The following is a 12,317-nucleotide window of genomic DNA, read 5'->3' as shown; positions in this document are numbered from 1 at the left end:
ACAATCTTCTTGATATTGTCAAAACGGAAGAGAAATATCTGAGTATATGTTCATAATGCTTTATGTTTTGAATTGAATATAAATTAGCTTAGATTGAAATATGTTGATTATGTTAAAGCTGATTAACTCTAAAGCATTATCATAAAGTATGTCTTAAAGTGTCTCCTAGATTTTATATTTGTTTTGACATGTATTTACTCTTTGTGGTAGTTTGTATTTCTTCTCTAAAATACTGTACTTTTGGCATAGATGAAATACAATGTTTCTCTTGAGTTATGATCTTTTTGATTGTCCTTACAATGCTATCTATTTCATTGTTATTTATTCTTTTTGATGATAACAAAAACGGAGAGAAAATATAAGAGAGAAACTAGAAGCAAATTCTATAAGAAAAATTATATAAGGGAGAAAATATGAGCATCAACCTTAAACTAAGAGTCATATATTATGTACTTAAGGGAGAGACATGTGACAAAAAGAAAATCTAAATTTTGACAAAAAGAAAATCTGAATTTTGGCATATAATCATATAGATTTTTCTTGCCTCGATACATAACATAAAACTCTTGTTTTGGCACAAACTTTTGGAAATTTTGCCTTTAATGATATACAAGAGTAAGGGGGAGCAAAGCCAAAAAATTTTTGACATTCATTTGGATAACATAGGAAAAACTTTTGGTTCATTGATACATACTCTAAATTGGACTATTTTGAAACTCTTGAACCAAAAGCACGTTTTAAATGTTAAATCTAATTTTTCATATGAATACCAATTTGTTTATACTCAATGTTTTGTAATCATCAAAAAGGAAGAGATTGAAGATTCTAGTATTATTTTGATGCTTACAAAGCCATTGAGGCCATATGGAAGTGCTAATGCCATTAACTTAAAAGCGTATATACATAAACACTTAAGGAAGAAAGAAATGATACATTCTCGATACGCTCGATACATACTCGATACATTCATAAAACATCATGGAAACAAGATCAAAACAACTCTCAAGAGTAAATTTCGAGATAAGGGTTATAATAGAGCAAGTGAGAAAACTTAGAAATTAATTATGACAAAGTTTCAAGTTAAGATTACCTTAAAGGGTAATTCTGTAATTTTACTATCAAGAGAATAAAATCTTATTGTGTCTAGCATCCTAAATTGCTTGGAATATCATATTGTTGTTTCAATGTGCATAACTAACCTTCAAAGTGCAAAAACATGGTTAGAGTCGACCCCAATTAGTTTAGAGTCAACCCCGATATATTTGGCACGCCTTGGAACGAAGTGACACACCTTTGGAACACTTAGCACAGAATAGGAGTTGACCCCAGAAGAGATAAAGTCGACCCTGGCACGTTTTGGAAACATTCTGGCACATCCTGGCACAAATGAACGGTAACTCGGGTCGACCCCAGAAAAGCTCGGGCCGACCCCAGCTTCAACCACTACAAAAACAACTTTTTAGAATTGACTGAGAGGGCCAACCTCAAAAAAGCTTGAGCCGACCCCAGCCTGATGAACAATAACTTGAGCCGACCCCAGATTTGCTCAAGTCGACCCCAGCACGGCTGACAGCATAACGGCTAGTTCTGCAAAAATACTTTTTGAGCTCCCAACGGCTATAAACGGTTAGTTTCTCCATTCCAACGGCTAGGAAGTCATCTTTGGAGGTTGGAAAAGTCTTTAAAAGCCACTATTCATCAAAAACAGATATCATGGTCGAAATTAAAGTGTACATTCAAGAGAAAAAAAAATCCAAAAGAGTTTCATTCATTGCTTCATCTTAAAATCTGAAAGAAAGTGGTTGAGCAGAATTCAAAAGACTTCAAAAGCTCTACCAACCCTTGAGCAGTGAAGCAATCTCAGCAAAGAAAAAAAAAGAATCTTCAAAGCGATAATTATTTTCTTATCTCTTCTTGAAGTGCATATTTATTATATTTGCTCACTTAGAAGTTTTAAACCTTATATTTTTTATTCATTGTAAGGTTTGTTGGTGAGCCCGTAAAACCAACGGTATAGGTTGTTGGTAAGCTCGTAAAACCAACATAGGTTGTTGGTAAGCCCGTACCATTGACCAAAAGATTCAATCATTTATTTGGCTTTTTATCGAATTAGCGTGGTATATCTCTCAAAAAAGTGAAATTTATACCTTCACAGAATATGCAGAGTGGGCATCCACAAAGAAGCCAGACCAAGTAGGATATGAGGAATTTTCCAGATTACTAGTAGGTTTAAATGCACCAGCATATAACAATAACCAAATCGAGAGGAAATTTTGTCTAAAATTATTGGTTCACTCACATGATGCAGGGCTATTGGAATTGAAAAGAATAAATTTCCAATACAATGTTGGTGATACCTACATCCTTTCATGTCTACTTCAATATCTAGTTACCCTGGGGAGATTCCAAAATTAACCGCCACATATTCTTTTAACCACTTCGTGTAACCAAGGATCTTTCTGAAATGCAAATTCTCGTAAACGCTGTAAAAGGTTCTTCTCAAATCTAGCGTAAACTTGCAATGAAAGAGATATATACATGTCATCGTAATATTGACCAGTTTTTATATCTAGCATGTAACATGCAAGAAAAATGGAGGTGCTGGAAAAATTGGAGGTTGTGCGGGAGAAAATTATCAATAGCTAGTTCTCTGCCTCATCCATTTCGTGGCTGACCACTTCTCTCCTTTCAAAACTGCACATCCTCCATGAATACTGTTTGGGTCAGACTCCCCATTTAGACCCTGAAAAGAGCAATTACCAACGTTGTATAATGGTACCAAAGAACTATAAACCCAATCCATTCTTTTGAAGCCCACTAAATCATAATGAAAGAAATTCATTCACTCAGCAAGAAGCTAAAAGTTCATTGAAGCACATGGACAGCATTAGCATAGGATGGAAGACAAACCATGCTCCAAAAGAGAACTGCATCTCCTTTAATAGGCTTAACACACAGCCCCTTCATCATCTTTCCTCCACAACTGCATTCACCATTTCCAGCCTGAATATAGAGGACAATGAATATATTTATTAGCAGATTGGATAGAAGAGGAAATTAAGATAGGCCATAGCTCAGGCTGCCAGTGTTGATAGAAAAAGCTTAAGTATCAGATGTTTACCATAAATTCATCATAAAAAGCATTGCCAGAATTTTTTTATTTTCTTTTATCATAATCAGGATGAAACTTTAGATAAGAATTAGCATTTAAACATTTTTTAAGCCAAAACTGAGACCAGCAATATAGCCAAGAAGCAAACATATTTCATTTTGGAAAGCAGCATGTGTAAAATATTGAACATTAGTGAACTATAGTTCCATAACTTCTATTTAAATGTAAGAAATTAAAATAAAAGTTTACATTTAGCATCCTTGGGTGTTTTTTTCAAAGTAAGTCAGGAGGGCTCGAGTTAACATGGGTCTAACTGGATTAGTTGGGTTTGCCACAATATTTGCCGTCTCAGTACCAAATACCGTATTGGTACCATCCTATTAAAGTGTTGGTACGTTTGAAATTGTTCTTAGTTCAGCATATCAATTGTCGATATGCCCCTATACTATGTGCTGGTTCGGTACTGGTATGGTATGGTACAATTAGTATGCACTGGAACTGGCCGGTATAGCAAACCTGGTTTACCATATTTAGATCTATTTTGGCCAAGTTAGGTTTACTCAGGGAGGGTATTAAACTGGACTGATCTAGCCTGTGCTGGGTAGATTGAATTGGACCAAGTCGAATCATGTTTGGACCAAGTCGAATCATGTTGGGGTAGGTCAGGTCAAGGTGGGGTTCCCTTAAATATAGTTACTAATCCATGAAAGCACAACTTTAGCTCTCAAGAGGCCAAAATCAAAATGTGATTTTGGGTTTTACAAGGAACTTGATGTTCATCTTCTGATACAGTAGTAGCACAACAGATATCTTGGAGTAATCACTTGTGGGTTGACCTAAAGTTTGGCTCTTCTTCTTATGCCTTTTGAATCAAAATCTAGGATAATTTTAGGTTTTCAGTGCAGGACTTGGCCTTATGCCTTATACGGGAACGAGCTTAGGTATAAGTCATCAAGATGTGATCAAGAAATTATTGTTCAAGATACACAGATACATGCAATATATAAATGCATAGATTCCATTAGCCAGAGCTCTCTCTAATAGCCAAACAATTCAAATGAAACAGCCAATCTCTAAGCAAACTAACAAAAAACATGCAACCAATCATCATGATTTCTGCTATGATACATCTAAATTATGGATTTAAAACAACACCCTACAAAATCCTCAATAGCCATGTCTCAAATAAGACTAATAAGACTCCACCAATGTCAAAAATTCTGACGCCACTTGATAATATCAGATTGGAGATAAAGAAGACTGCTAGTTTTGAGGACGAAATTGATGAGAAACCATAGCAAGACCTGGGTTAGAGCAATCAGAATGATCCAAAATATTAAAGATGTGAATCAATGACAATGAACAAAACAACCGTCTGCAACTTACATAAATCCATACCCAGAATGCTTTCATGACCAACGTCATGGAGGAAATAGGTTGCCATTAGGTTAAAAAGGGGCACGCGGATGAAAAATGAAATAGGTGCAAAGGCCTGAGGCACCAAGAGATCAAATGAAGAAACACGTGGGATAAAGAAGTCAATAATGTTTATGATATCTCAACTGGCAAGATGCAGACATTTGAGATTTTGATTTGGAAGTCAGAGAAATCACCCAAGCATAATAACTGAGAAAATTATATCCTAGACATGGAAGGGCATAGCCAAAAGAAACCACAAGGCGCACCAAACAATATATAGTTCACTAGAGAAAGAGCTTCCTTGGTGAATGGAGATGGAACAAAACAATTGACAGGATCGAGTTGGTTTACAAAACTTGGAGAATAAAGGCAATCAACAGGTATGTAAGATTCAGAGATCTCAACAGAAAAGCACCTACAGCCCTTGAAGCACTTCAAGTTGAAAAGAGACACCTGCTTGAAGTATTGCAGAACAGCAACGATAAGAAGTCAAAGGAAGCACTAGATACAAAGATACCATCAATTAACCAACTCGATTCAAGATAAATCGTATAATTTGGCCAGTAAACACAAACTGAAGGACAAGGGTAGATCTGATACAATTTCTAAGGGAGTTCTCATAATTTGGTTCCCAGATTTTTTTTTTTTTTTTTTTTATTTGGGCACGCCATGCCCATTAATAACACCATACAATTTATTACTATGTAATATTAAACACTGTTTCCGTCGCACAAACATAATAAATAGTATTATGTTATGATAGTATGCCTCTCGACAATATAGCATCATAGAATTTAGTACTAAATTACCAAGCCTTTTGGCTTGGTAACAGTTCAAACCTATGCGTACCAAGCATATAAACTGTAAAAGCTTGAAACAATCTCTTATATGATAGCATGAACCCCGTTCATAAGATGCCTGGGCATGCACATGTGCTCCATGTTCACTCAAACATAGCATGATATATGCCACTTGGTATGTACTGGCATGGGTCAACACACTGAACCATGTGAACAAGTCTAAGCCATCTCCTAGGGATGAGATATATACAGCTTCTTTTGCCACTGGATTGTATCTAAATCTGAGTACTTCCAAAGGAAGCATGCAAAATTCTCTTACCATTACTATTCAAGCATTCTATGGTATGAAATTGATCGAAGACATATTGCTTGTTTCTAACAACTCTAACTACACAAAAATATGCAACACTTTTCTGTTTTCTTTGTTTCAAGCAGCTGCTTTTATGCGAAGATCAACTTGCAAATGAATAGAGTGTTGGTTGGGCCTAGCGGAAGAGAACAATACAATAAAAGACAGAATCTCTAGTTATTAAAAGCGGGGAACAAAATATCCAAGCATACTCAAGGATGCAATCCTTAACAATTATGAGGATGTTAAGTTATAGTAAGCAGCTTATAGGCTCCAAGAGAAAATATGACATAATTGCAGCAAAAGCCTTAGTTTCAGGTGCAATTATAAACTTATGATATAAATCGAATCTATTGACATCAACAAGCTAACTGATACAACTGAAATTAGTTTATTTTACAGGTATAAGAACCCAATGTTTTAGTTATAGTATAAAAGTAGAACTGAAATATGCCACTAGAACTGACACATCTAAAAAGCAGGTCTTTTTTCTGATGTCAAATGAAATGAATGATAATGCACCAGAAATTTAACATAATAAACTAACCAAAGGAAAATATGTTTCACCCCCTTCAACATTATCGCTTAAATACATGAGCATTGTTGCTATACGTTGCCCTCCACGCTTCAAGTTGAACTGCATTCAAATGGTTCATAACATTTCTATTAGCATATATAGCAATAAATAAAGATTATCAAATAAAGTTTTAGTAGGGCACTTACAGTGTCAGCAAAGTAATCATGATGCGGTTTGTAATATTGATTTTTTTCATACCTACATAATAACAAGCATTAGCTTTGATATGAACAACTGATTCATGCTTATAAACTCTAGCTAGAGGTGGAGAAGTTCAAAATTTTACCGCAGTACTTGAATGAGCTCTCCATTCTCAGCAGGGACTTGAGAAAAGACAGCAATCCGCTTTTCAATTGCCTGGGCTAACCAAAGAAAAGTAACTGTTGATACATGAAGTTGATCATTGTAACTATATGAAATTTACCTAAACATAAATAACCTACAAGAATGAAAATGCATGAGATTCATCCATTAGACAATATCAAGCATGCCACCATGGCTAGACTTCAAAATATAAATACTCTAATGTTGTCAAACTTATTTGATTTCCTCTCTGACCAAATGCATCAAATGCAAACAGCTTCACTAATATGGCTCTTAACAGATAACTCTGGCATAGTGATGGTCAGCAGACCAGACAGCAATGAGAGATAAATTCGACAATAAACATTAGGCAACTTTAAACTAAGGATAGTAGATGTTGTGCCTTTTATTAGATTGCAGTCTACTAATAGATTATTCTCAAGGAACTTTAACATCCTTGTAGGCATTGCCAGGTTAAAGTTTTAGCCATTGACCTTACTTCAATGTCTTCCTGTTTTATCAAATTCTGTCAAACAGTTGCCGTGCCCCTCAGCAGATGCTATTATGTCAGGGGCATGACACACCCTTTTAATGTTATTCAAATTACTGAAAATGAAAATTACTATGCATATAAAAACCTTTAACTTCCACAAACCACATAAAAATACAAAACCCTCATGAAAGAGAAAGTGAGAAACAGGCGGTGCTGCCAGGACATACAAATGATAAAAAGTGATAAGATATTATGGAGTAGAGAACTTAAATAGAAGGGATGATGTGGCACATAATATAAGCAACGCATGCACATAATATAAGTAACGCATGATCTAACATGGTTTTAAGGTGTTTCTGTCTCAGCATGAGACATACTAACACCCACTAAAACTGAAAAATAAACAGACAACAAAAGAAATTGCAACAAATTAATAAAAAAAAAAAAAGAAGTAATCCCAATGATTTGCAGCTCTCTGCTGAATAAATGAAGGCCTATATAATTTACTTTTAGTGGAAGAAGAAATAAAAATAAGAAGCTAGTTATAATTACATGACAAAGTACAGCATAAAGTAAGGTTTTAAAAATCAGTACAGATGGTGGTTTCAGTTTTTCCTAGGATGGTTCGACTCTTGGAGTGGTGGTGCACATCGCTTACAGATTTGAAGGGCTTTTTTTCTTCTATTTTGACTTTTCATCTTTTTTAGGGTTCTGATACGTAATATGGATATTAAGTCAATTTTTCCTTATGTGCAATATGGATATGAATTGAATTGAAGTTAATTTAATTGCTTACTATATTGATCTGAATAGCATATATTGTTCTGTAGCACCACCAACTATGGTAGGGAATTGCCTCATGCACAAGGAATAAATTGTTCCACAGTCCCTACCACTCATAGTAAAAACTTATAACCATTTAGACAAATAAATTTTGTTCCCTTTTGTTATTAAGTCAATAATTCTATTTCTAGTATGATTTTGGTACCAGGTTTAATGCTCAATCAAATTTTCTTTCACACTTCACATTGCATCAGCCAATATGGTCATCCAACTTAAAAAAAATGCCCTGATCAGAATAGGCTTGGTATGGACCGAACCAGCCTTGGTACTAGCTCATACCAGTCAGAACCACTAGGGTGAGAGGTTTTTCCAGATCCCATGCTTCAAAAAAAATGTTCACATCTGGAGAGGCTTCGTACCGACTTTACCAGTCTTGGTACCGGTTACTACTAATCAGGAAGGCCATTATGTCATGATCCTGCGCTATTCCGGTGTCCAGGCACCCATACTAGTGTCGGTTTCACATCAGAAAAGTCCAATGTTGATAGTGTAATCCCTTTCCACCAATTTTTGAATCCATGCTGTTATGTGATTAGTTCCATTATCTTGGATCTGTTAAATAAAATAGCAACAAACGAAGACATATATAATAGAATTGAAGTTTATAAATAAAGTGAAATAGTGGGGAGATCTTTCAAGTTTAAGGATGTCGAGTGACTGACAAACTTCTTCACAACTTAAGAGAAAATTTGGTAACACAACAACAAAATTTGCTATGTTACAAAGGTTCAAAATGAGGCAACAAGCAAGATCCAATCAAACAAGATTACGAAAACTAGAAAAGTGAAATATTAAGATGGTTCTGTTGCATAGAAAAATAGAATTAGGAACAATAATCTTAGATGAGGCATCAAAGTTGCATCAACTAACAAGTGCTGGCTTCATGATGAGTATGGTTGGGCATATGGAAGCTAGTTCTGCAGAGGGCCCCCTACATGTTGTGCTTTTGTCTGTCGACGAGTTTAAAGAGAGCAAGGGAAGATATAGGCTAAACATGGATGATAGATGGAACTTGTGCAATTTAGAGAGACTAAAGGAAGACATTGGCTAACATGGATGATGAACGGAACTTGTGCAAAGTCATATGAAAAGCGTTGTATTAAACGTAAGTAGTCCTTAGAAGTTAGAACATATGTTTGGTGAATAAGAATTTAACCCAAATGGTGAGATAACATAATAACTCACATACTTTGCACAAAATATTAAAGGGATTGGATCCATCACTTAATTTAATCAAGTGAATCATTTATGAATGGTACAATTGTAAGATTTCTCTGTGTTCATGTAAATATATCCATGCACATCCTTGCTTCCAATATTCTCCCTCAAATGATGAAAATGTTATTCAAAACCTACATGTCAGCTTTCCACTGCCACTAATTATTCATGTAGTAAATGCAGAAACTTCATATCACTTTATTATTTCAAAAAATTGACAATTTGAAAATGTCATAATTAATATCACCGGTCCTAAAAAGTAATAGATTTCGGGATATCATAGTTTCCTTAAGCTCAATTTTACAAAAAAACTTAGGAGAAACATTCGCAACAAGAAACACTCCATTCAGATAAAGTGTTTAAAATGCATGGCAGTCAATTTTAGGAGTTTAAATATAGTACATCTCAAGATTTTTCATAATTAAGAAAATAAGGTTCCATAAACCAAATGGCAAAGATTGAAAAACTTGAAACTGAAACCAACCTGTATAATCGGAAACTTTCTCTCTTCGGAACTCAAAAACATGCCAGAACTTGTACGGACATTACTTTTGATACCCTGGAGAAAAAGAATAATAATCAATTACTAAGGTATGAAGAATTATGGAATCTAAATTATAGATTTTTAGGAGATGAGTACATCTGCTTCTCATGGATTACTGTGTTCTGAACAGAAAATCTAACAAATGTATAATTTGTCTAGCTTTCCTAAAAATTTATGCTACCAACCACACTTCTAAAAGATCCTCATCAAACTCCAGATTCCAAGTAATGGATGCCTATGTTCATAACAATTGTATTCTAGTTGTAAAGGGTATAGATAATTGAAAAGTTGAAGGGACACCAAACAATATGAATCTCCATCTATGAACATGGCCTCAACTGTTATTATAGACATGTTACGAACACACCATCAAACTTGTAATTAATGCTAAAGCTCCTTTTCAGAACGGATGAAAAGTTTTATTTCAAAGCTTTACATTGATATACTTGGAGTTCAAATTTAATGAGCAATGGCTATTTTCTATCCAGGAGATCATAAATGAGACTTTATGTAGACATTTTCTGCACAGTTTGTGAATCTACAATAACAAATATAAACATTCAGTAAAACAACTCAGTCAATTACAACCCCCCATCCCAACACCACCCCCTGCCAAAAAAATGAAATAATGAAAGAAAGAAAGAAAAAGATAGAAATGAATGAAGCAAGTGATAGTCGGAAAAGATGGTAAGGAAGCATCAAGTCTTTCAACAAGGAAATGATGGTAAAAGGATGGTATTCTATTTTATACTAAATCTAATATGCTTCCCAACTTGATTGGTTGCATTATATGTGATTAATATTGAATTAAAGAATTTTGAATCATCCATAATACTGTGAAGCCAAAGTGAGCCAAACGACCTTTTCACATGGTCTACACCAAGCCATATATTTTACATAAGCATAAACAAATGGAGAAAATTTGGCATCTTGTTAATTAACAGAAGCATCACTTGACAGTAAAAGCTGCCATTTTATGATAATTGTCGATTGTTCATCTCAAACATTGATGCATCATCAACATACAAAGTTGGAGACATGAGAAAAGTAAGAGAAAGAACAATAGAAACATAAGTCATTTGATCATTTGTATAACCCATGTAATAGAAAGAAATAATAAACACAGCATTCCCATATAATCCTGAATGACAATGTCTGCGGAACCATCCCGAACCTTCCGGTTCGGGGCATACCGATCCCTACCGACGGCGGACTAGGATGATTCCGGCAAGAAAACCGAGACGCGTCGCCGGAGGGGGAGAAGGAGAAGGAAAGAGAAGAAAAGAGAGCGAGCGGGAGAGGGAGGAAGGGGGGGGAGGGAGGGTGGCGGAGTCCAGCAAACAATGAAGGAGGCAGAGGCCATTGCCGAATCCCTGTTTCGAAACAGAGATCCGACCACTAAAAAGTTTCGAAATTTTTAAGTGAAGTTGGCAAATCGCTTTCCAACTTAACTTAAATATCGCAAATTTTTTACCCAAAATTTTTTAGCGACCGGAACCTTGTTTCGAACGAAACAGGGATCAACTACAAACTACATCTCCTTCCCCGTTTGCCGACCTCCGCCGGCCTCCATCTCTCTCCCCCTTCTCTCTTTCCTCTCACATTCTCCCTCTCCCCCATCTCTTCTACTGTGTTGGTACGGGCCCACAACTCAGGTCCGTACCGACTCGTCCCGCCGGACAATCGGTACGGTGCCCGGTACCGGTTCTGCCAACATTGTTGCATGAGATCATTGAATAGAAACTTAAAAAATTTCTTTCTACGAGAGTAGACCTGAACAATAGTACGTTAAACTAGTAACTACAGATACCCATATATCATCACTATACAATTGAAGTTGAAGCGATATGGGTGGCAAAAAATAAATCACAGATCAATTGTGAATGTAATGTATAAAAACAATCAAATTAGCAAATAGATCTCCAAATGAGTCTAGTGAATAGCAAATTGAGGAATGTATTGCAACAATGAGTAAATGACAAGAGTCATTAAACCTGATTATAGTTAAAAGCAAGGTATGCCGTACCGATACCGGTAGGCATACCGATCGCCTACCGGACCGGTACAGTACCAATTCGGACTGATTTGTATTGGTTCCGAACTGGTCTGCCATGGGATCGCGCGCCTGCGCACAGGCACGGTCTGCCGCAGGACCGCATGCAGCCAAATGCGGGGAATTGTGTCCCATCAGGAGCCTGCGCAGCCAAGGCAGGGAAACGCGCCGCGGGGAACCACGTTCGGCGCACTAGGCAACACGCGCGGGCGCGCATACCAGTGCGAACCGGTCTGGTTCGCACCAGTATAATACACTACCGAATTCGGTATCATTTTACTATAAGATCCTCTTTGAATTAGGTATCATTTTACTGTATAGTCTTACCATGGAGCAATACTTCATAGCTGACTAAGGAAAAGCCTTATGTTTAGGAACAAAAATGCAATAACCACACCAAAAAGGTGTGCAGATTCTTCTTAGTCACAGAGATATAATGATGCTCATAAGATGTGCCCTAGGAAGAGTACAAGGAATATGATTAGTCTGTAATAAAATAAAAAAAAGACCAATGCAACTGATTGCCATACATGAATACACAAGGAGCCATTTTATGCTCATAAGTTTGTATTCAAGAGTCATTAGATACTTGAATTTGTAGTGAAA

At 36.0% G+C, this 12,317-nt stretch overlaps 1 protein-coding gene across 3 annotated transcripts in view; it reads right to left on the bottom strand.

Annotated features, from left to right (window-relative positions):
• Positions 1-2,271: 2,271 nt before the first annotated feature.
• The window catches only part of LOC103722593 (prolyl 4-hydroxylase 1), a 68,445-nt gene continuing 58,399 nt past the window's right edge, over positions 2,272-12,317 (bottom strand). For 2 of the 3 annotated variants that reach the window (XM_008813199.5, XM_008813197.6), the window contains exons 6-11: positions 9,599-9,673; positions 6,544-6,614; positions 6,404-6,455; positions 6,228-6,317; positions 2,911-3,003; positions 2,272-2,743 (exon numbers count right to left, since the gene is read on the bottom strand). In XM_008813199.5, the coding sequence (XP_008811421.1) occupies positions 2,636-2,743; positions 2,911-3,003; positions 6,228-6,317; positions 6,404-6,455; positions 6,544-6,614; positions 9,599-9,673 (489 nt within the window). In that variant the 3' untranslated portion in view covers positions 2,272-2,635. The remainder of the gene's footprint in view (positions 2,744-2,910; positions 3,004-6,227; positions 6,318-6,403; positions 6,456-6,543; positions 6,615-9,598; positions 9,674-12,317) is intronic. The other variant, XM_088719748.2, reaches the window with a different exon arrangement.

Source organism: Phoenix dactylifera, chromosome 4, assembly GCF_051530095.1.
Source record: "Phoenix dactylifera cultivar Ajwa chromosome 4, Ajwa_hap1_PhDact_Kaust_v1.1, whole genome shotgun sequence".
NCBI classification, from domain to species: domain Eukaryota; kingdom Viridiplantae; phylum Streptophyta; class Magnoliopsida; order Arecales; family Arecaceae; genus Phoenix; species Phoenix dactylifera.
Note: the sequence above shows the minus strand (reverse complement) of the source record. Positions and strands in the feature narration are given on the sequence as shown.